At 41.3% G+C, this 25,619-nt stretch overlaps 1 protein-coding gene across 2 annotated transcripts in view; it reads left to right on the forward strand.

Annotated features, from left to right (window-relative positions):
- The window catches only part of RGS7 (regulator of G protein signaling 7), a 492,581-nt gene that overhangs the window by 217,525 nt on the left and 249,437 nt on the right, over positions 1–25,619 (forward strand). For both annotated transcript variants that reach the window (XM_032862939.1, XM_032862938.1), the window contains exon 3: positions 6,127–6,223. In XM_032862939.1, the coding sequence (XP_032718830.1) occupies positions 6,127–6,223 (97 nt within the window). The remainder of the gene's footprint in view (positions 1–6,126; positions 6,224–25,619) is intronic.

The following is a 25,619-nucleotide window of genomic DNA, read 5'->3' on the forward strand; positions in this document are numbered from 1 at the left end:
GAAAATGGTTGCTTTTTCACAGGAAAAAAGTAATTAATTCTGATTTGAGATACTGACAACCATCAACTGTAACGTGAGGGAAAATTGTCCCAATTAGAAGCAGCTTTAATTGAATTATTGTAGCAGAAAACAGTTGGGTTGCAAATTTTAACCTCATTATTCTTATTTAACCTTCGTTAGAAGCGGACTCTGCTTTCTCTCTGTCACTGCTGAATTCAGAAATGCAAATCGTCTTCTTCTTTAGCAAGGCTTCTTGAAGGAAAAAGAATTAATAGGCAGGTTTAAATTATGTAATAGCTCCCACCACCTGATTGTCTAAGATATCCGAGAACCACTCGACTCATCCTTTAGCCAGCACGTGAAATGATGACAGCACACGGTAATTTCAGTGTGTGCACATAGGAAACAAAACATTCAATATGCCCATTCAGGCTCTCATTTATATTTCCAAATGCCCCTGCTTAATGGTGGATTACAAGAAGTTGGAAAACTTCCTTTGAGATTTTTGATTAATTCATTTCTCCTTCGCCTACAGTCAGTGTGTCTCTGAGTAAAGCTACTGGCTTAATGAAATCAGTCATCCTGATATTACAATCAAGTTCTGGCAAACATAACTACAAGTAAATTTAATTAAACTCCTATCATTGTTTAGAATGTTATGAAACTGGAATGGTTTCAAGGCAGAGATTTTTGTTTTCTTCGGTATGTGGGTGTCCCCTGTCTGGCAGGCCCCTTTTGAATTAGTAATGCTCTTCCAAGATGTACCTGCATAATTCGCTTTCTCTTTCATTCCGCCGAGTATGAGGGCGGGCGCTGTTTAACCTGAGCAGTATTTGAAATATATCACAAACATTGAAATGACATCTAAACCCTTCCAAAGGAAAGGCTAATTATGAATTCCCGGAAAAAGAGCCATGTGCTGGAGTTCAACGGCGCCTTTTATCTCAGGAGCTTATGCACGACAGTGAACTTGAATCTCACATCTGCAAGCAGGAAGACAGCCTCACAAACAACCTCTGATTTTCCCTCCTGTTTTGAAGGAAGAAATTCCTCTCATAAACCAGCTGAAGAATCCCTGCATGAAATGGAACAAAAATGATGATGTTCTAGTTTATTGTCCACTAAGCTCTTCTGTCCCAGTATTTCTGACCCAGCCTGTTTTTTCCAACACACGTTAGATAAAAGGTAAACAGCAAAACACACACACACACACACACACACACACACAACCCAACTATTTTCAACATCTCAAGCATGTCAAACAATTAATGTGCACTTCTTACATTGTGTCTCGGGAAAATTAACATGTGCTATAAACAAAAATTCAATGCACCCCCCCTTTTTTTGAAACTTCCCTATGGGCCAGGCATTTTATACATTAGCAAAACAAAAATGAGTAAGGTGAGATTTCTTTTTTCAAGAAGTTCACATCTAAGGGAGAAAGGCAGTTATAAGATAATTAAATGTGAAGATTTTGTAATTGAGATATAAAAAAGTTTTTGAACAGGTTTTGATAGTCCCAAAACTACTTTGCAAGAGACAATAATTTTACCCTTTAACACACATAGAGGATCAGTTTGCATAGAGAAAAAGATGACTTTTGCAGAGTCCTCAATCTCAATTCAATTTTTCGACCCTTTAATCTTCAAGAGGCAAATTCATCAAGAAGCTGTGACAGCAGAGACATTTTCACTTTGTCAAAAGTGAGTGCAATCTCATTTCTCCCTTTCCTCTATTATCTTTCCATAGTTTACATAGTCCTTGCTTATATGTAAGAATATTCTTCTTGACATTTCTTCTATTCAAATCCCTTATCTTTTGGGGGACAACACAAACCCAGTCTTCTATAAGAAATCTGAGAGAGAGCTTGTCCATGGGTATCTCTTGTCTACTTCATGGTTGACAGTTGGTTGCTTCTAATAAATATTTGGTGTTTAACCACAGCTGTCTTTGCCAGCTGGATTGTCAAAGAAAGGAAAAGGAATTGGGGCTTCCTAGTGCAGTGATGAGGGAAGAAACTTATGTTGATGAGGACAAAGATGATGATGATGATAATGGTAGCATTATGGGTCAACATTTCATTAACATTGTTTCATCAGTCCTCAGCCCTGATAAGGTATATAATGCTATCATCTCCATTTTACAGATGAGAAAACCGAGTCTCAGAGTTTTAAAGTATCTTACGTGTTCGTACAGTTTGTAGGTAGCACAGCCAGGATTCGGACTTATGTGTGACTGGTCTCAGTGTGTGTTCTTAATCACGGTGCTATCTGCATTGCTATTAAAAGGTGCTGACAGTGGGCAGCCATCTCTAAAAGGTCCTGGTCAATTTAATGGGCTCATCTCTTTGTCTCTGATAGGGAACTGGCTCTTCGACCTCAGTGAGGAGACCTAACCAGTTAGGTCTGATGATTATTTCCAGACTTATGTATTTTGTAGCTAGAAGAAATCTTACCAATCACATGCATCTAACTTCTTATTGGAAGAGGGAAGAAAGTAAGACTCAGAGAGAGCCTCAGTGCCCAGCCGTGCCCAGCCAGAGCTCAGTGTTCTGTCCTCCCAAGCTGAAATTTTCCTCACCTAGAAACGGGCTAAGAGAGTGGAAACAGCCTAACCCTTTGCAACTCAATGGCACACGGATAAAGATGACAGATAACAGATGGATCGGTCAGTAGATGTGGGGCGTGTCAGTATCTTCACTGGGACGTTTGCTGTATCTGAGTCCTTTGGCCTTAAATTTGAATTGTCCCAAAGAATTTTGGTACTTAGTGCTGTTACTTTGCAGAACGTCATATCCCTCTTGCTGCCCAGCTTGCTCTATTAGTTTGTCTGCTTTTAACGTTCTCTTTCTCACCCGATTTGCTCTTGCCAGTAGTGGGAAAGCAGATAGATCTAGTGTGTTCAAGCCACGCTTAGTATAAACATAAATAGACCCCGGCTGACTGTGGAAGGAAACGGCATTAACTTGACGGATGTGTTTGTATGTGGGTAGGTAGGTATATGTTTTAGAGATTTATTTATCTGAGAGAGAGAGAGAGAGAATAAGCAGGAGGGGCAGAGGAGAGGGAGAAAGAGCCCTGGGCAGACTCCTCATTGAGCATGGAGCCCAGCCCCGGGCTTATCCCCATGACCATGAGATCACGACCTGAGCAAAAACCAAGAGCTGGACGCTTAACTGTCCCAGGAGGTGCCCCAAGGGTGTGTTTTTATATGTGGCCTTTGGGACTGATTTCAGCTTCTAGAAACCAGATCATTCTTGTCTTTGTCTTCCCTTTTGTGTTTTGTTTTGTTGTTTTGTTTTTAGCTGATTCTAGGCCATGGTAGGGTTCATGAAGAGAAAGCATATCTGAACAGAGATAAAAACACCTGACTGCATTTCAGTGACCACGTTTAGAACACAAATCCTCTTCTTACGTGGAGTTTAACTTTTTTTTCTGTTATGGAAATTATGGCTCAGAAAGATTAAAACTTTTCCAAGTACAAGCACAGAGCTCACTCTCCGTTCCCAGATTCCTGATCTCGTTCCTTCCGGATCCAGTGATCCAATGGACCGAGAGTTGGTGTGACTACAGAGAAAACATCTCTCTCTATTCCTAGCAATGAACTTCAGTTGAGTTCCAGTATCACAGGCGATGGTTGCCACATCCTGAGGCGCGGAGGTATTAAGGGGCATCAGAGGAGTTTCCCCATCTGTCTGACCTGGTTTAAACTGTTAAATGAATAATGTAAGAGTCCGCAGGCTGGCACTAGACAAGGTGATGTACCTTTTCTTCATTCCTGGACACTGTCAGGTGAATGAAAGGCAAACAGTAATAAAACAAACAGAAAAGTATGACTATTTTCATGTTTCCGTACTTAGACAAGATGTATTTATTGCATGAAAAGATCTAGCTACTACGGGGCTCCTTGGAGGGCCAGTAAAAACAAAAATCAAAAAACAAAACAAACAAACAAAAACCCAAAACAACAAAAACAACAACAACAAAAACCTTCCTTTTTCTGAATTACAAACCAGTTGAGAATCACAATCAAAGCATAAGGCAGAAAGGGTCAGAGTATCACCTGTATTGCTCTGATGATCAAGCTATTTTTGAAGAATGTTTGCACAGACATAAACCTCTAATCCCCAAACTCAATCCTGATCCCACGTACTCCCTCATGTCCCTCATGAGGGCAGGCCTTTCCCACCAGCAGAGGGGCATGTGGGCTTCCCCACTGAAGGGGGATGGGCCCATGACCAGTTTCTCATTCCCAACCCTTCCACCTGGTAAGTCGGCCCAATTTCCCTGGAATGGCAGGTGTGAGGCGCAGGAAGAGGCAGGGAGTGAGACAGTGGTCCTCCCTCTACATAAAAAAATAATAAATAAAATAAATACAGAAATAATATAAAATACAAATACAAAATAAAATACAAAAAAATAAAATAAAAACAAACGAAACCTCAAAAACGTGAGGAATGGAGAATAAACATCCCTAAGCAATGGGGGGGGCAGGTTATAGACATTTGAAGTCCAAGGTTTATCGTCTATGTACGGTGCTTTATATATGTTGTATCATTTAACCTTAAAATACTTTACCCCCAACCCAGCCCCAACCCTACCCTACACACACTGAAGGAGTTGCCTGTAATATTAGTGTCACCATTTAAAGGTGAGGAAGCGGCCTTAGGTCGCTCACCTTGCTCAAACCAGGTGAACACAGGGGTCACAAGGGAGCAGAGTCCCATGCAGACCTGACTCGGGAACCCATTCTCTGCACATCTCCAGTCTCTGGTGAACCATTTCTCATGTTAATACACCTGAAAATACTTATCCAGGCAAGTAAGATTTCTTCGTTGAAAGACATTCTGAAGCCGTGTTGATAGGAATTTGGTAGTTCACCGATACAAAGTTTAGACTGTGATTTTGTTAATGTTTTGGGGGGGATAATTTTAAACTTACAGAAAAGATACAAAAATAGTTGTAGAATTCCCAGATGCCCTTCACACAGCTTCCCCTAACATAAATATCTTCTAGAATCCTAGCAAAATTACCAAAAACAGGTTATTCATATTGGTACAACATTATTGGGTCAACTACAAACCTTACTCAAATTGTACCATGGTTTTCAATATGGACTGTGACTTCTTTTGAGGACAGCAGCTGTATTATATTCACTTTCATATCCACCATGCCCACTGGGAAGTCTGGTCTGGAGTCGGTGATCCAGAATGAGTAAATGATGTGTTTGTGGAATGAGTAAATGAGTGAATGGATGTCGAGCTCCATAATACAACTTCCGTGTGTTTGTGGACATACGTGTGCCACAGCATAGAAACACACAGGGATTGTGATCGGAATGAATGGTATTCAGATCTGAATTCCACATTAGGCCTTGTAAAGTATAGTTTGTTACAATGGTGAAAAGTTTTCAAAAGCAAAAGAGAGTGTACTAACTGGAAATAACCAGATACAGCGGAATTCATGAAATGATCAGAAAGAGTGTTAACAGTCATTTTATCGTGAGTGTGAGTGTGTGTGTGTGTGTGTGTGTGTGTCATGTCATACTTCCGTAAACGCCCAGGCGGGAGAAGTAGCAGTTTCTGGCAGTTGGCTTTGCATTTATGGGTAGGTTAAAGAAGTTCACATTGAACCAAATTACAGAAACTCTCTTTCTGGTGGAGGAAATCTACACGGACGCTTTTCAGGCTTCTATTTTCTTTTGCCCTGAGTTCCACAGAGATAACATTAATGAAGTGAGAATTTCGCTGTGACAGTGGTTTCTGACAGCTTTAAAAATAAACACTCTTTTATCTCAACCTTTATACCTGAAGGATGTGAAACCAGGAGAGATATTCAAAGATTCTTTATGAATATCTCTTGAATATCTCAAGAGAGATATTCAAATATTCAAAGCACAGAATTCCTTTTAGTAGCTTATTGGAGCTTGAAATGGTCGCCTTTCTTACTGTTTTCTCCATCATCTTTTAACCAAACTAAAAATATCAACATGACAAAGTGAAGAAAGATAAGGATATGGCATTACACTTAGTTGGGCAAGACTGGTATTAATGTTGTTATGAGAACTGATTTCTCTGAAAAAGTTCAACTTTTAAAAGGCTTTAACTATTTTATTATTGTTATTTAGATGGAAGACGTCATAGCACGCATGCAAGATGAAAAAAATGGAATTCCCATTCGTACCGTCAAAAGCTTTCTTTCCAAGATACCTAGCGTCTTCTCTGGTAAGTGTGTGTTCAGCACAGAACTGCTTTTTGTCTCTAGTACCTTCGCCAAAACCGTTGAAAATCAATTCTTGCCCCTCGGTGTAGAAACCCTCTGACTCATTTGTCCAGTGACTCTTAGGAAATACCCATGCCATGTTCCATAGCATGTGAGATCCTTGGAGTGATAGTAAAACAAAACAAAAAAGGGAAAATCGTGACCTTACTTCACTCTGGGTCAGTGGCACAGATGTGATGAGCAAATGGGAACTAACAGAACATGATCTTAAAGATGTACAAAACAACATGGTGTAGATTATGTATAAAATGAGGAGGACGAGGGGTGCGTGGGTGGCTCAGCGGGTTAAGCATCCGACTCCGGGTCTCAGCTCAGGTCTTGATCTTAGGGTCATATGTTTAAGCTCCAAGAGGATGAAAACCATCACTCAGGGAGGGATCCTGAACAGCTGTGTCGGGTGAGCTGAGTTTAGTGAGTGAGCAGTTCTGTCAACTTCAAGATCTCCAGCTGTGGCTGCAGATCGGGGTGACCAGGGTGAGGATGTGTAAGGAGAGAAATGTGCGGAGAGGCTGGAACAGACGGTCTGCGGTCAGACGATGAGGGTCTTTGAAAGTCAACCCAAGAATCTAATTCTGATGTATGGAGAGTCTTCCCGCTCTCACAGAGCACATTATGATAAAGGTGCTTGGGGCAAAATGGTGTTCAGTGAGGGCTGTTGTCGCCATGATCTCCAAGGCCCGTGTAGGAAGAATTTGGGTGCCAACATTCTGATATCTAGGGAGCGAAGGGATAGAGGGGAAAACAGGAGCGTCTGTTAAATAACTGGCATATAGGCTATAAAGGACATAACCCAGTGGGGTTTGGTTTTGTTTTTTAATTGGGTGACTGTGAGACTAAGGAGTCCTTAGCAGAAATAGGGAATCCCCGCGGTTTGATTGGAAGTGACTGGAGGAAATGGTGGTGGCAAGTTAGAAATCTGTGCTCCAGCTCCAGGAGACAGGGGATGCCCAAGCTGTGGGACTGAGGCCTGGGCTAGCATGGCACGGAGAAGCAGAAGAATCAGACAGACCAGAGCCTTCACGGAGAGTCATCAGGGGAGGGACGCTGGGCTGAGCCCGTGGAGGATTTGCTTGGTGGGGTTCCTGAGCAAGGGTTCCGTTGTGCTTCCTTGTGAACAAGAGTTGAAAGAAGAATGATGGTCAGCAGGCCCTCAACCTCGGTGAGAGGGTAATAGGACCAGAATACAAACAGGCAGGCCCTGTTGTTGGGGTTTTGGGGCTGCGTTGCTCTTTGATGAATGGGAGAGAGAACAGGGACCAGATGAGACATGCAGTCTCACAAAATACACCCTCTTTTTCCTGCCACTGCCTTTCATGCCCACTTTGTTCCAGTTTCTTGCTCTCCTCTGATGATGGCCTGTGTCATCTTGTGTCCGGGCCTTATGCCTTCTCACTGACTCACTTCCTGACTTCTGGGTCATTTCAAGATGAAATTCTGTCCATTCTTTAGAAGCTAGTTCAGAGAGCTCTTTGGAGAAAACCATCCTGAGCCTTCCTTCTCTGTGCTCTCAAAAACAAAAAACAAAACCTTGTTATTTGCTTCACTCATAGCAGTTATTATGCTCTACTTTGGCTTATACTTTTGTATCCTGTCCTGTATCCCCTAGAAGATTGTAAAAGCATCTTGGAGTCAGCGACTTACAGAGTTAACTTTGTACCTAAACCCAAACATGAACATCACTCATATTTTGATGACCAGTGAGAGGAGTGGCCTCCTGCAGTTCCCTCGTGCAGAGGTTGCACACTGAAATGCAGTCAGAATCCAACAGATGAGAGCTGCGAGTTACCCAGCCCTCTGCCCCGGGAACTATGGCCAGGTCCCCCGTGCATGGCCTGTGTGAGGGCGCGGCAGTTCAGCAGTGTTTGAGGACGAGATCCGTAGGCACAAACAGCCGCACAAGAACAGTTTAGCTCCTCAGATGAAGCGGGGCTGCAGGTTCGAGTTACCTGTTTTCACGGTGAATCTAAATATTTTGGTTGAGTTCTTCAAGGAACAATAAATACCTCACTTGTGCCATTCCCCTCCGGTTCCGTAAAATTTCATACGGCTCCGATGTAGCATCCTCCTGGAAGAACACTCAGCTGACAGAATTAAGATCTTAATTAAAAAGTAAGATGGGACATACCGATCGAGAAGGAACCAGGGGGCTTGTTTTAACGTTCATTGGCATGAAACAAGGTGGATCTTCTGTAAGGACAGTATCAATGACATTTTCATATTAATGTAATGAGTTTCTACTTATCATTCTGTGTTTCCTAGAGACTTTTTCTGAGCTCTGCTTCCAGGTTTGATGATCTGTTTTGCTGCAGATTTAACTGACATAATAGTATTAACATCTAGTATTTACCAACCTCTTTGTCACGATAGTCCTGCATTATAATGTTCTGAAGCCCTGTCTACTTCACTAGCAGATTTTAGTCTTTGGTGATAATTTTCCTCCGCGGATACTTCTTACAGGGATGAGGGATGAATCCCCATGTCCTTTGGTGGTTCCACTCGCCACCTGCTGCTTGCTCTCCCGCCTGCCCGCCTCTCCCTCCTCCCTCCAGGCGTGCCTCACGGTCTACCTCAGAGCTCCTAGAGAAGTAGTGCATCTGTTGACGTACCTGCCCTTAGCAGAACCGGAAACCGATTGTGGTGAATGAGTGACGTCATGTGTGAGAGGAGGGTGGCGGGCGTCTCTGGTACTGTGAATCCGGTTCTCTCAGGTTTCCCACTGAAGCTCCCTAAAGCCTTGATGCTCAAAACATGGCCCAGGGACCAGTAGCATCAGCCTCATCTGGAAATTTACTTAGAAACGTAATAGGTGAGCCCACCCAAACCCACCACATCAGAACCTCAGTTTTAACACTGACACGCAAGAGTGGGGTCCCAGGGCTGGCCGGGGCTCCAGGTCAACACCTATGTTTTACGCAGGGCACTGGGTGCAGTGGCCAACTTGCTTGTGTGGATCTTTTTAGGGCTTTCACAGGCCCTGATTATTATTCATTTTTTTCTTTTTTTTTTTTTTGTTTTCTACAATCTGACCTCTGTCAAGCCTATCCCAGCCCATTAAATGTTTTTGTTTTTGTTTTTTAAAGATTTTATTTATTTATTTGACAGAGATCACAAGTAGGCAGAGAGAGAGGGAGGGAAGCAGGCTCCCCGCTGAGCAGAGAGCCCAATACGGGACTCGTTCCCAGGACCCTGGGATCACGACCTGAGCCCAAGGCAGAGGTGTTAACCCACTGAGCCATCCAGGCGCCCCTGTTTGTTTTTTTTCCTCTTGTGTTTGTTTTGCTTGGGGGAAGGAGAAGGAGGTTTGGAAGAAGAATCTGGTTCCTTTACTCCCCACCCAAGAACCTGCTCAGCATCTCAGGTTGTGGAGGGATGGGCACTGTCCAGTGACACGTGGCAGCACCTGTGTATGACGTATATGTCACGGTGGCCAAGGAAGGCCCCCACCTGCCTCTGGTGAGAGCAGCTATGATGAGAAAGTGATCATGCCATCCTACCCTCTCACGGCATCGGAGATCCAGACCCCGATCCCATCAAAGAATCTTATGACACAGATAAGATAGATGTGATTTGGGCTTTTGGGTTTTCATTTCTTTACTTTATCCCATCCTGATAAACGCATTTCCTCCAACTAAACATCCAAGCCTTTTTTTTTTTTTTTTAATTATTTAAGTCTTAGAACTTTTAATTTTGGCCTCCTGGTTTCTGTAGTGCCAAGATCAGGAGGAAAGTCTTTGAATGAATTCCCCCATGCTAATCCTTGAACTGTGGGGTAGGAGATAGCTTTGGGTGAGCGATCATACTGTCTCTCCCCCAGGTTGCTTTCTCACCCGCAGGAGTAGCTCAGGTGGTTCTGACGGTGGTGTGCGGCCGGACCCCTCCCGTTTAGGGGGTGAGCCTCAGGGGTAAAGGCCGACCAGAGCCTGGCCAATCAGTTCTCTTTCCCGGGATTCTTTCTGTTGCGTCTCCCAAACTTCAGCTCCGTGTGTGTGTGTCTGGCACTGAGATCACGTAAAGCCGGGGACTGCATAATGGGCCGGTGCGGAGAGAAGCGAAGCGGACCTGTCTGACGCTTGAGAGCAGGGGACCACGGGAGGAGAGAAGAGGAGGAGAGGAGGCAGAAAGTCCTGGGTGTCCGATGGCTTTGCAGCCCTTGTCCCAGCCTTCTGGGACACAGTGCTGGGACCTCACACGCTTCCGGTGGGACTGCACAGCCCCTCCCCCATCCCAGCACACACACACACACACACACACACACACACACACACACACACTGCCCAGTAAAACCTCTACCTGTCCTTTTGCTCAGTGCTTCACTTCCCTTTTCTGTTTCGGACTTTTCCTGCATCTGGAGCAGATTCCGTGGGGAGGTTCTTAGGAATGCAAGTTTCCGAGCCCTCCCTGCAGGTATCTAGGGCTAAAATGCATCCAGGCAATCAGTATTTCCGAGCTGAAAATAGAGGTACAGATGGGATTGGCGTCTTCTAGTCTTGGAGACCCGATAACTATTTTTCTTAAGGATTTTTATGTCAGGATTTTTATTTCACTGTTTTATCTACGCTACCGTATTTTGCGGGCTAATGTTCTAATATTAGCGGGAAATAGACACATTGTGTATGTGTTGGTGTTCAAGGTTCAACCAAGTACAATCAGCTCAGGTGAGTTCTCTTCACAACAGTTAAAAAAGTCAGTTGTGGGGGTGGCGCCTGGGTGGCTCAGTTGTTAACCATCTGTCTTTGGCTCGGGTCATGGTCCCAGGGTCGTGGGATGGAGCCCCACATTGGGCTCCCTGCTCTGAGGGAAGCCTGCTTCTCCCTCCCCCACTCCTCCTACTGTGTCCCCTCTCTCACTGTGTCTCTGTCAAATAAATAAATGGAATCTTTAAAATTGGGGGAAAAAAGTCAGTTGTGGGAGCAAAACTGCTTAAATGCCTTCACTTTGTAATTGTATCTTCAACCAAGAACCCTAATTACATGTCCTTAATTGCCAAAAGAAATATCTTTATGAGTTTTGGGTATAATGATGAAGAAGCCTTTAGAGTAGGCAGAGAAATGATTATTTACATACTAATTTGTTAACTTTTGCAAAATATAAATCAAGGGCATTTACATCAAGTTCATTAAGTTGCTTAGGAGAGGACCCATAGGTCCCATATATTTGTTAAGTGATAAATACTAAGAAAATTTTGTCTTAGAAGATAAACTTGACTTTTTCCATTTTTTAAAACAGTAAGAAATGTGTAACCCATATTTTCCTTTTCCTGTTTCCTCTAGTTTCTAGGAAGCTCATTTGCTAAATTGAACATTTTATTGGTACTTTCTCACCTCACTCCTCACTGACGTATGACTTTCTTTTTTCTTTGAATTGTTTTTTTGTCTGTAAAAGACAAAAGATAAAAGATCACTGTTGTTGTTTTCATCTGGGATCTATTTGTGTGTGTGAAAGAGAAGGAATGGGAGGGACTAATACTGTAAATTGCTTCGAGTCCTGTTTTGAAGGTAGATAAGAATCCAGAAGCATCCAAGAAGCGTCTGTGTACTTAGGAGTTGTTCTGCCCAGAATCCTCCCCGTTCAGCTGGGGCTCCATCTTGCCTTTGACCTGAAGCTCTCCATCACAATATGAAAGATGAAGCTCAAATATTATTGCAAAAGAAGCTCAAAAGTGCTCATGCAATTTTTATACAATTGTGTCTTCAAATTGGAAAAATAACTATGAAGCTAAAAATACAATATTTGTAGATTTTGCTGAGGATTTTCTCTGAATGAATCTCATAAGCCTTATTCCCGTGAGTAACTATTGTTCTAGAATTCATATCCTGTAACTCACAGTGTTTATTCATCTCTTGCCTGAAAATCTTCGGTAAGGCAAACTATGACACTCACACCAGCCACAAATCCTTTGTATTTCAACTCGGAATGGAAGCAGAATATAGATCCAAATCCAGATGGAGCACAAGCCTGTAAATAAGAGGAAATGATTAATTTTACATTTTTCATGCCATTTGGTCCATCTTTGATAGTATTTACTACTATACCATTTGCCGTGGCTACATGCATATCTGAATGATTTAAAACTGACAACGTAGTTTTTCAGGTGCTTAAGATCAAGATGTTGAAATAGGGCTTTTTTTTGGTGTTTCATTTCTGGAAAATACGTTATAATACTATCGAATATTATTTACATGTAGATTTTTTATTGATTCACAATCATGGACATTTATAGAGTTTTAGAGTCTAATAAACCAAGAACATCTAACACAGGAGATGTTCATTAAATATTTGTTAAGTGGGTAACTAATAATTATAATTTTAGAGGAAATATTTGCATTCATATGGATTGTGAAGGGAGTTACACTATTGTGTGGCTTCATCAACACATGAGGATTATTTGGATTTTTTAAAAAGAACTTTTCTCAGTGTTTTTGGCCTCTCAGTTGTGTAAAATTTTGTCTCTGGAGTCTAATGATATTATCTTGATTTATAACATAAATCACAAGAACAAGAACCTGGGCACAAATTCCATGGTGTTTTGAGGTGGGTCTCTAGATTTCTATTCGTTAATAACGTATTACACAGGCCTCAGGAGCCTCTTGTGTTGCGGACATTTTGCCAGGCCTGGAGATATGGAGATATAAGACATTGTTTCTGCCCTTGAGGAGGCCACTCTCCAGTGAGGAGATAACAAGTGAAATAATTTTTGTGACAGGATACACCCCGAGTGCTGAGGAGTGTGTGAAGTCTGACCCGGGCTCTTGCGCTCAGAGGCATTTCTTGGAGAAGATGACATCTGAGATTCATTGTGAAGGATGAATCAGAGTTAGCCAGACCAAAGGGGAGCAGTTGTTCAGAAATTCAAGGTGTGAAAGGGTCGTGTAAGCTCAGAGAACTTGCAGTGACCTTGACGCAGGGTGAGGCATGTGGGATCTAGAGGGGAAGTCAGAACTGAAAGCAGTAGTAAGAATCTTGAGGGATCCGACTTTTATCTTGTAACAAGTCAGGGGCATTTGGTGATTTTTAAGCAGGGAAATGGGATCACCAAATTTTTTTCATGGTGGTTTCTCTGGGGAAAATGTAGGGAGTAAATATCTGTTTGTAGAGAAGGGAGACAAGGGTGGGAGTTGGGGCTACGGTCTGGAGCAAAGATTATGACAACCTGACCCACCAGGCCAGTGGAATTGAAAAAAAAAAAAAATCAGATGTATAAGAAATTGTGAGGGCTTAGAAGGGACTTCATTAGTTCAGTACCAGGATTCAAGATGGGGGCTGGTGAGGGGGAGGGATTAGTGAGATGCCAGATAGATTGGTTAATCAAGAAGCCACTGCCCACAAAGACACCCTATATTTATGACCTGACAATGAATGCACAATAATACCTTCTACACATGAATTGGAAAACACAGGAATTTTCTTTCTCTCTATTTTCGTGGAGATGATGGAGAAGTGATGGTAAGTTTTGAACACCTTGAGTTTCAGATCCTCACAGAACAACCCTGTGAAATGTCTAGCTACTGAATATATATCTATATCTGGAATTCATTAGTATTTAGTAATATAACGAGTAGATAAGATCTAGTCTGGGTGGATTGTTGGTGAGAAGCAGAGTAGATGAGATCTCTTCTGGAGTTTTGCGTGGAAGGAGAAAATCAGGGGACCAGAGATTTGGAGCATCTCTGTGGAGCAGAAGCACTTAGGGCTGCACAGAATATGTGGCTCATATATGCTTGCTCTTTGAGTCCTGGCCTGCAGGATTGTTGCCTCAGTTCACTTGGGGCAGCAAGGGAGATGGGTTCAAGGTGAACCCTAAAGTCCTCATTTCAGTGACTGGACATCACACTATTCTATGTCTGGAGATCTGACTCTAAGGGATAAAGACTCCAGTGGTTTTCTTTGAGAATCAGTCAGCACATGAAATCTAAAGTCTCCCATCAGTCTGCTTTATTCCAAATGGGTCATGCTCTGTGCACTATGGAAGATTGTGGGATGAGGCCATCGCTGTGTTTATGATAGATAAGGTTAAAACCAACAATTGGCCAAACCTCAGGTAGTATCTCTAGAAATACCCACCACCCTCTAGATTTCAATTATTCTAGATCGTGATGAAATAAATAAGCTTTTGCCTATTCGATGAGTCCATTTCCTTCAATCAGTTGACTGTGAAATTACTGGGTTTCCAACGTTATTTTCTGTAGCAAGAACTAAACCAGAATTCTCTTCTAAATTTTTTGTAAGTGGTGTTGGTTTTCATTAAACCTGAATTGGACCATGCCCGTGAAGCAGTCCACTGAGATCAGAAAAGTCTGCGGGACTGCCTGTTGGCAGCCATCAAATAAAAATATTCCCAACGGGGCGCCTGGGTGGCTCAGTGGGTTAAAGCCTCTGCCTTCGGCTCAGGTCATGATCCCGGGGTCCTGGGCTCGAGCCCCGCATCGGGCTCTCTGCTCTGCGGGGATCCTGCTTCCTCCTCTCTCTCTCTGCCTGCCTCTCTGCCTACTTGTGATCTCTGTCTGTCAAATAAATAAATAAAATCTTAAAAAATAAAAAATAAATAAAAAATAAATAAAAATATTCCCATTAAATCAGGTTATTTAACATATTTGAAGATTGAACTTACTGAACAAATTCTTAGGAGCCAAAAAGGTTGCTGCCTATTCTAAATCATCAAGCACTGTATATGGAGGAGAAAATGGTAGAAATTAGAGGGAGTTCTGCTCAGCCATTTCGACATTTTGTGTATTTCTATCTTTTGTCTTTTATTAGCTTGAGAAGGTTCTCCATCACAAGCATGTTGATAATTATGGGGTTGAATCTCGTTGCTATCCTTCTTTTGCCACTTAATTCCATCCCTCATCTGAATTGGTCACTTTTAACGTGCTTTCATATAAATGACTTACCACCGATTGGCAAGACCAAAGTTTGCGTTCAGAACAGTTGTCTAATAGTCTTTATGTTGTGTGGCTTTGGCTGGCCTCAGGTCTTTTTTGCATTTTAAGCTGCTTTATGTATGTGGGTGTTAGTAACATTGGAAAGCCGTACATATTCAATGTAGACAACTTGATGACTTTGGAGATAAGTGTAAACCAGTGAAAATCAGCAGTATCTGTGCCATAAGCATATCCATCACCTCCCAAAGTTTCCTCCTGTCCTTTTTATTTATTTATTTGGGGGGGTGATGAGAACATTTAACATGAGAGCTACCCTCTTACCAGATTTTGAAGTACCCAGTATTGTTGTGTTTAGGAACTGTGATCTCCAGGATTTATTCATCTTACGTAACTGAAACTTTGTACCCTTTGATGAGTACCTCTCCACTTCCCCTTTCCCCAGTCCCTGCAAGCCCTGTTCCAATCTCTGCGTCTGGTTTTGCCAGGCTAGACTCTTCATGTTCATGATGTCCCGTATCTGTTCTTTTGTGTCTGGCTTATTTCACTTAGCATAATGTTCTCCAGGTCCATGCCTGTGGTCACAAAAAGTCAAGATTTCCTTCTTTTCCAAGACTGAATAATATTCTGTCGGGTCTCAAGCCTAAGGCTCAGAAAAGTATTTTAATTCTCTGGAGTTCATTCTGACCATTTTTTGTTTTTTCCCCCTCTCTGTCCTACTCTTCCTCTCGACATGGTAGATATCAATGGAAGTGACATGTTGAGTCACTCCAATTGCATATAAATAGAAAGTGTGATATTTTATAATCACTGGATGTGGAACCACTTATTTTTTATTATTAATTTGATTATCTAATAATGTACACAGTTCTCTGTGATGCCTTAGTCATCTATATGAAAACTGGGCAGGATATGTGTGCTTAAACATCAAGTTGCCCTTGGGGCTTCTGGGTGGCTCTGTCAGCTGAGCATCTGACTCTTGGTTTTGGCTCAGGTCATGATCTCAGGGTGGTGAGATCAAGCCCCGTGTTGGGCTCTGTACTCAGCATGGAGTCTGTTTCAGATTCTCTCTCTTCCTCTTTTTCCCCCGCATCCTCCCACCCTAGTTGTCCATTCATAAATGAATAAATGAAAAAGATCAAGTTGCCTTTAAATGTAATAGTTAAAATATGTCCTGCCTCTTTTCCTTTATTTCTCTAAGGGTTGTATGCATATTTGCTAGTGTCATGGAGGCCCAACCTGTGCAGGTTTAAACTTCCGCTGTGGATAGTTGCAGAGGTAAGAAGAGAAAAGAGCAAGCTTGATCATATATGCACTAGCCCAATGCAAGTTTTAGTAAGTACGTATTTTGCATCGAAATGTTTTCGAGAGAAACTTTCAAAATGGCTTATATGACTTAACCCAACCCTGTTTCTATTTAGAGTCAATTTAAAGACAGGAAGGATGAGTCATCTCGAATACTTTTCTGCGGAGCCCCTAAGGCCAGCGAGGTAATTCTAAGACACTTCTAAATGTCTAAGGTGCTCCTTTCTGAAACTGACCACTTACTGTGAAATTTACATTTACTTTTTTAATCTACCATTGGAATGGCTATCATGGGATATACAGAAATTCAGAAAGAGATTGATTTTGAAAATAATTCTAAAGTATGTTGGCAGAAATTATACTTGTCATACCTTGTCTTTATGATACCCCAAAGAAAAGGGGAGAATGAAGAGGGGAAATTTATGCACAGTAAATAAAAAAGAAAAATGTACCCTAAAAATATTGGCAGTTCTTAAAGTTGAGTTCTGAAAACAACAACCACAACCACAGCAACAAGTGCTTGGAGAAAACAAGAAATGTTAACCAGATCTGCAAATCTGAACATGAACGTTTGCAAGAAGCCTATCCTTGCTTTGTCATCTTCTAACCTCACCTCTCTGATCAAGTGACGAAGTCACTGGCACATAGTAACTCCGTAGTCAGCCAAGCTGGGGAACAAGAGGAGAGGCCGGGCTGTCACATCATTAGGTAGGCATTTAAATGATCTTTGCCGTGAAAGATTCTTCACCCCCTCTTGGCTGTCACTCTTTCCTTATTGTAAAATAGCACCCATACGTGATTAGAAATAGTAAAGAATCTTTCCATTTCTTCGTGTCCCATGCTCCTGGATTGGAAGAATAAATATTGTGAAAACGTCTATGCTACCTAAAGCAATCTACACATTTAATGCAATTCCTATCAAAGTACCATCCATTTTTTTCAAAGAAATGGAACAAATAATCCTAAAATTTATATGGAACCAGAAAAGACCTCGAATAGCCAAAGGCATATTGAAAAAGAAAGCCAAAGTTGGTGGCATCACAATTCCGGACTTCAAGCTCTATTACAAAGCTGTCATCATCAAGACAACATGGTACTGGCACAAAAACAGACACATAGATCAATGGAACAGAATAGAGAGCCCAGAAATAGACCCTCAACTCTATGGTCAACTAATCTTCAACAAAGCAGGAAAGAATGTCCAATGGAAAAAAGACAGCCTCTTCAATAAATGGTGTTGGGAAAATTGGACAGCCACATGCAGAAAAATGAAATTGGATCATTTCCTTACACCACACACGAAAATAGACTCAAAATGGATGAAGGACCTCAATGTGAGAAAGGAATCCATCAAAATCCTTGAGGAGAACACAGGCAGCAACCTCTTCGACCTCAGCCGCAGCAACATCTTCCTAGGAACATCGCCAAAGACAAGGGAAGCAAGGGCAAAAATGAACTATTGGGATTTTATCAAGATCAAAAGCTTTTGCACAGCAAAGGAAACAGTTAACAAAACCAAAAGACAACTGACAGAATGGGAGAAGATATTTGCAAACGACATATCAGATAAAGGGCTAGTGTCCAGAATCTATAAAGAACTTAGCAAACTCAACACCCAAAGAACAAATAATCCCATCAAGAAATGGGCAGAAGACATGAACAGACATTTCTGCAAAGAAGACATCCAGATGGCCAACAGACACATGAAAAAGTGCTCCATATCACTCGGCATCAGGGAAATACAAATCAAAACCACAATGAGATATCACCTCACACCAGTCAGAATGGCTAAATGTAACCAGTCAGGAAATGACAGGTGCTGGCGAGGATGCGGAGAAAGGGGAACCCTCCTACACTGTTGGTGGGAATGCAAGCTGGTGCAACCACTCTGGAAAACAGCATGGAGGTTCCTCAAAATGTTGAAAATAGAACTACCCTATGACCCAGCAATTGCACTGCTGGGTATTTACCCTAAAGATACAAACGTAGTGATCCGAAGGGGCACGTGCACCCAAATGTTTATAGCAGCAATGTCTACAATAGCCAAACTATGGAAAGAACCTAAATGTCCATCAACAGACGAATGGATAAAGAAGATGTGGTATATATACACAATGGGATACTATGCAGCCATCAAAAGAAATGAAATCTTGCCATTTGCAACGACGTGGATGGAACTAGAGGGTATCATGCTTAGCGAAATAAGTCAATCGGAGAAAGACAACTATCATATGATCTCCCTGATATGAGGGAGAGGAGATGCAACATGGGGGATTAAGGGGTAGGAGAAGAGTAAATGAAACAAGATGGGATTGGGAGGGAGACAAACCATGAGTGACTCTTAATCTCACAAAACAAACTGAGGGTTGATGGGGGGAAGAGGGTAGGGGGGGTGGGGTTATGGACATTGGGGAGGGTATGTGCTATGGTGAGTGCTGTGAAGTGTGTAAACCTGGCGATTCACAGATCTGTACCCCTGGGGATAAAAATATATTATATGGTTATAAAAAATAAAATCTAAAGTGAAAAAAAAAAAAAGAAATAGTAAAGAATCTAATCTCAGCTGCTTGGACTCTCTGGCATAGGTTCTAGATACTTATTTTTCTGGAAACTCCGTACTACTGGGAAGTGATATGGTTAGACATTTATTGGGCTCTTGCTGTATTTGTAGAGAAATGATTTCTTTTATAATATGGGTTGACCAATTTAATATGACCAACATGAAAGGCAAGCTTTTACTTATTTTCACCAGAATGCTAGAAGAAATATTACAAATTGAGGAATATCCAGATGCTTTGATTTTGGCTTGAGCTTTTTGGGTAGATGTATCGACTAGGACCAGAACCTGTCGATAATGGGAAGATAATGGGAAGGTAGTGGGAAGATAGTGGTTCCCTGCTTTCCCTGTAGGGCCTTCTGAACATCTGATTTTGCTATTTTATATTTTAAGTCAATATTATTGTGATTGGAGTTGAGTTTGTCCTCCAAATAACTCCATTCCAGGGTAGGAAAACTCCATCCGAATACAAAAAGTGTGTCTGTCAAAGTCCACACAGAAGACTTCTCTCTGACTGCCAGCCATGTTGGTTGTCTAGAATAGTTCTGTTGCCTTATCTTTTACTCAGAATACCATAGATTTTCCCTATGATGTCCTCCCTAGATGAGAACCTCTTTCTAACATTTTATTGCTGTATGACCAACAGCATGTAAATACATCTCTGGAGAAGGATTTCTTTACTTAAGATTCTGAAGAGACCTCAAGAGTAAATCATTAGCAGTGGGCCAAAATGAGTAATTTACTGGACAATACCCCTATGCCTACAGGTTACTGGATTTCTATTCTTAAGGAGCACCCTAGAGAGAGCACCTCTAGTTCTCCTATCCCTCCCTAGGAATCTGACAGGATTCTTAGTTAAGTATAGACTGAATGGGCAAACATGTTACCAAGATTCTACCAGGAAATATTGAGCCTCACTGATACTGTAACTTTTTTTAAGATGTCATGAAAGAGCAATTGGTATACTTTATTTAGAGTTTCCAAAAATTATCACTACATTTCTACAAAAAAAAGAGAGAGAGAGAGAGAGAGAGAGAGAGACTATGCATGGCAACGTTGGGACTATTTTGGCCTGGTTAAGGGATAATAGAAAAGGAAGAAAACATAATATGGTCATGAACAAACAATGTTCTGGAGGTCTGGAGAATCCCAGCTGGTGCTGAATTTTATCTTAGCATTTAAATGTTATCTTTATAGGCATCTAGATTCTTCAGATTTACAGATGATGCCAAATTGTACTAAAAAGTGAAAATTTGAGCCAAAAAAGAAATTCAAAGATGAGAATGCCAGGATATGTGAATTATCATATCATTATCACCTGGAATGAAAATTATCAATACCAACAAGTTTTAGCCACATAGAAAGTAATACCGTTTTAAGAAGTAACACAAAATCAATCTTTAGGAAGACAGGCTCAGTACTACAGTTGAGACCCATGCAAGGACCAGAGGGCCACCAATAGTCTGGTCTCCTAAAGTCACTGCTCCACTGTGCTCCTTTGATGAAGGAGACCAGATACAGTTTTGATTAAGGTGCTTAACATAAAGAAATGGGGAGGAAATTGGACAGAAGATGAAAACTGTGCTACCCACATTCAAAACCAAATGAGTATCAGCTTCTCAGAGTTTGGACAATTTCATGCCATTAATCCAACCTCAAAGTCAATGACAGAGTTTGAAAAGAGTCAGTACAAGGGCGTCCCTTAAAAGGCAGCTTTTACATGAAAGATATGAAAAATTTGTATGGCCTCAGTAATTACAAGGTAGAACTTATTATTGGTCCTGTGTTAAAAATAGTTTGAAAAGGGTTAGGTAACTAGGCATAGTACATGCCCAAGAGATAATAACAAAAAAAGAAGAGCTATTTAGCCTTTTTCTTTTAATTTTTTTTGGATGTTGATGTTACTGGGAAGCTCACTATTTCTGCATGTGATATGTAGAAAATGAACAATAATAAATGGAGACATTATTATAGTTATTTTATTATTATGATTTTTATTATCCATTCTAGAGGTTTGGTTTAGGCCCGGATTTGGAATTCTCTTCCCTGCTAGGTAGCTAAGCTATTGCAAAACCAAGGAATTACCTATATTGAGAAGCTCTGTAGGTTCTGATCCAAGGTTTTCCAAGTATGTGCTTAAAAGCTATTAGTTTAAGTCCTCTTAGTTTCATCAAATAATAATCATTCTTCACATTCTCAAGGTGCCTTATAGCTCTCAATGCTCTTTTTTTTTAATGATGTTATGTTAGTCACCATACAGTACCTCATTAGTTTTTGATGTAGTGTCCCCTGATTCATTGTTTACATATAACATCAATACTCAATACTCTTTACTGTGTCCTATCTTTTACTCCTCACAACAAATAACTATATATATCTGAGTGAAATCTTGGGACACAAAGTTTTGTGAGTAGCTCTTTTCATATCTTATCATAGATTATTACGTACTGATATTGGTACTCTTCCTTAAGTAAATCACATTTTTACATTCTTCACTAATCTCTGTGTCAACACTCAGTGGGTTGTGCCATCTGGACAATTACTGAAAGAATAAAATAGTGAAAGTCACAGGCAGGCTTGCAAATTTATCTTGGGAGATTTCATGGACGCAGATGTATTAAATTTTCATTTTATAGTAATCCACTCTGGAAATTATTTCTCACAAATGTCGTCTTTTCTTTAAGTCAACAGACCTGAAAAGCTTAATTTTGTTCCTTGGTGAGTTATTTTCTAAAACCCTGGAAATGATAGGTTGCTAAAGAAAAACCCATTAAAGAAGAGCTTACTTCTTTGAATTAATCCATTAGCACGGCTTTCTTTGGAGAGAGAACCAAATTCACCCTAGAGTTAGTGAGTTGGGATGACACTAAAGTCTTCATTATCCCCAAGTGTGAATAAATCTTGATGACTGAATTGCTGGTATGGGTGTATTTTTTGAAATAACGAATTGGTACACATGTTCAAGGTGCAGCTGTCACCTACTGTTTTTGCCGTCTTTTTATCCTGATGACACCATCTGGTTTTTCCCCTTCCTCTCTCTCTCAGAACAGATGGAGAATGGCTCTAGATTCTCAGCTCCCAGAATTCTAGGATAGAGAGCTGTCTCATCCATACTCTCCCCCATCCCGTCCCCATCCATACACCAACTGCCATTTATCATTTGTATACCTGTGGATTTTGCTAGCACTGCGTTCTTCATGAAATTTATTTTACCTGACATTTTATCCTCAGTGGGAATGGATGGGGTTCTTACTAGAAGCTGTAAGCATCTGGTGAACAAGAATAATGTCTCCTTTCAATCTGTATCCTCCATGCACTCAGCACCTGGTACCTAGAAGACAGTCAGCAAATGGTAATATTTCTCATAGGACAGGGGATGTCCTGGGCATTCAGGTACATTCACAAATTTCACTTCTCGATTCGTGGGCACTGGAAAGAGCACTCAGTCTAATCATTTGCTCTGTTGGCCTCTGGCGCTGGACCATGTGTTTATCTCAGCGGGGAGCCCTGGAACGATGGCAGCTCGGCTCTGCTGTCTATTACTGCCTTAGATGGGTTTCAAGATGGAGAATCAGGAAATTGAACACAATTTTCAAATTCCTCCAAGGTCCGAAACACACTCGATTTAAATGTTATTATTGGGTTTATAGTGAGTTTGTAGAATAAGGGACATTCCCATATTCAAGTGTAAATATTCTTCAGAGCTTGTCTGGAATAGTGGAAAGAGTATAGATGGTAGGAAACAGACCTGGGTTTTAGTCCCATTTCTCCTGTGCCAGAGAGGAGCACCATACGCTAAATGACAGTTCTGGTTCTGAGGTGTAGATGGATATGAATCCATTTGGGTCAAAACAACCATCATAGCAACTGCTAGCATTTACTGAGTTCTTACAATGTAGTTGGCACTCAGTCAATATTAACTTTTTAGATGGATTATTTTATGTATCAGTGTCCTTACAAAGGTAAGTAAAAGAGCAGGTCAATAACTTGCCCCAGGTAATGCCATTAGTAAGCAGGAGAGCTGACATTTGAATCTAGGTTAATTTAATAATGTGTCTATATTTGTACATATCATTATAATATGTATCATATATATTATTATGATATATAATATCATATATAACATATAGCTCAATATTATATATAATATATATCTCAATTTGATTCCCTGAAATAATTTGAATTATTTATCCTTCCTTATTTCATTTTGCATTCAGCTTCGAAAATGTCTCTTTCTTCACCGAGAAGTCAGTCCAGTGAGAGATTTGACATGAGTAGTAATCAAATGGCTTTTCTTTTTTGGTTTCAAGACTTGACTGTAAGTATCAGTCTGCTCCCCTCAGGGTACTGGTGCTTTATTTGGTGAGAAAGTGCCACATTCTCTTAGGAGCAGGAGCAGTCCGTGAGGGAGGAGAAAAACGACATGCTGACTGACCCTTGCTGAGGAAGTGTGGCGTGGTGCAGAGAAACAGAGCAAAAAGGAAGAGAACGGTGGCTGCAGGGCTAACTGTGTAAACTTGCCTGGGGCCCCTTCACTGTACCAGAAGCACTGGACCCTCCCCCTTTCGCCCTCCCTTCCTCCTCCCCCCTCCACTGATGGAGCAGCAGACACAGGAACAAAGTATCCACAATCCACAGCCACGTGACCCTCACCTCACTCCACAATTATCACATTATGCAGTTTTCAGACTTCTCGTTCTTTATTATTTTTGTTATTATGTTCAGTTATCCACTGTACGGTACATCATTAGTTTTTGATGCAGTGTTCAGTGATTCATTAGTTATGTATAACACCCAGTGCTCACCACAGCACGTGCCCTCCTCATTACCCATCACCCTGTTACCCCCTCCTCTCACACTCCTCTCTTCTGAAACCCCCAGATTGTTTCTTGGGGTGCATAGTCTCTCATGGTTCCTCTCCCTCTCTGGTTTCTCCCCCTTTGGATTTCCCTCCCTTCCCCTATGGTCCTTTGTGCTATCCCTTATGTCCCATATACAAGTGAACCTATGTGATGATTGACTCTCTCTGCTTGACTTATTTCACTCAGCATGATCTCTTCCAGTCCCGTCCATGTTGCTACAAAAGTTGGGTATTCATCCTTTCTGATGGCTGAGTAATACTCCATTGTATATTTGGACCACATCTTCTTTATCTATCCATCTGATTAAGGACATCTCAGCTCCTTCCACAGTTTGACTATTGTGGACATTGCTGTTATGAATGTTGGGGTACGTATGCCCCTTCTTTTCACTACACCTATATCTTTGGGGTAGATACCTAGTAGCGCAATTGCCAACTTGTTCTTATTGCTGATCACCACCGAACGTGTGTGTCCTCATTAGCCACTTTTGTCTCTTTCATTTATTCTCTGGGTCAGATTTCTACTAACTCATGTCATTTGCATAACTGTTCCACCTGTTTCCAGGGAAACAGCTGTGCTTTCTGTATAAATATAAGATTTTTTGTCCTAACTGCCCTTTGCCACATTTTGTTACAATGAAATATTTTGGGGAGTTGTTTATTTTTTAATTTCTTCTTCAAAAATTATGTATTAAGTTATTTTTTCCATACCAATCCCTTTTTTTTCCCCTCTGTACCCAAGGACTCTGTTGAGAAAGGAGAGCAGTTGATTTAAGAGGGTTTGTTGGAACCAGGGAGAGTCAGAAGAGGAAAGTTACAGGGTTGGGCTTTTAATTTGGTCTCTAGTCTGTGCTGTGGGATGGACTTAGAGCATGACCTCTCTCTTTTTGGCTGGAGATTGGGGAATGATTTACACAAGGTCACATTTTACCCTGTGAGCAAAAATGACAGTTTCTAAAACTACAGTCTTTCTTTTGTGGCATTGGAGTTCCTCACTGAGCAAAACTGTCCCCCGTGTTTATTGCAGACTGCTGAATTCCCATGTGAAAGTACCTAATGTTCAAAGAATTACCAGGATGTACATAAAAAATCGCTTGGCCATTAAGTGTAGCACAGATGAGGGACAAGATGTTCTTGCTTTAAACAGAAACTGTACACTCAAGACTCTAAATAGATACTAAATTAAGCCCAGAGATCACTTTAATGTGATTTTTGGTCTAATTATCTTTGGTATAAACAAAATAATTCTCACCTCATACTACTACTGGGAATTTAAACTTTAGTAATCATCCAAACCTAAATGTAGTGGGAGCGCCCTTGGATGGAGGGTCGCGTCATCTGCTCAGAGATTGCCCTGTAAGGCATCAAACCAGAAAATGTTTGGCACAGCCATACAGAAATTCCTGTGAGAACAAAATTTCATACTTGACACAATGAGGGAGGAATGCAAGACGATATGTTGTTAAAGGCTGAATTGTTTGTGCCTCAGGGTTCAGAGTGGAGGGGAGCCATCAGTCAGGAGGGGCTGGGACGGTCAACAAAAGACTCATCAACAAAGAGGAGAGAGATGCGGAAGCAAATGAAGAGTATCCTAGGAAAGACTCAGTCTGAGAAGCGTCATACCTGAATCAAATGGAAACATCTGTCCCACACATCATGGCCGCTAAAGATTACCCTCTGGGATCCTCCAGGTGGGCTCCCCACGAGCCCTATAATCTCAGGATGGCTTTGCATGCTCA

This window comes from Lontra canadensis, unplaced genomic scaffold, assembly GCF_010015895.1.
Source record: "Lontra canadensis isolate GAN:19392208 unplaced genomic scaffold, GSC_riverotter_1.0 scaffold24, whole genome shotgun sequence".
NCBI lineage: Eukaryota > Metazoa > Chordata > Mammalia > Carnivora > Mustelidae > Lontra > Lontra canadensis.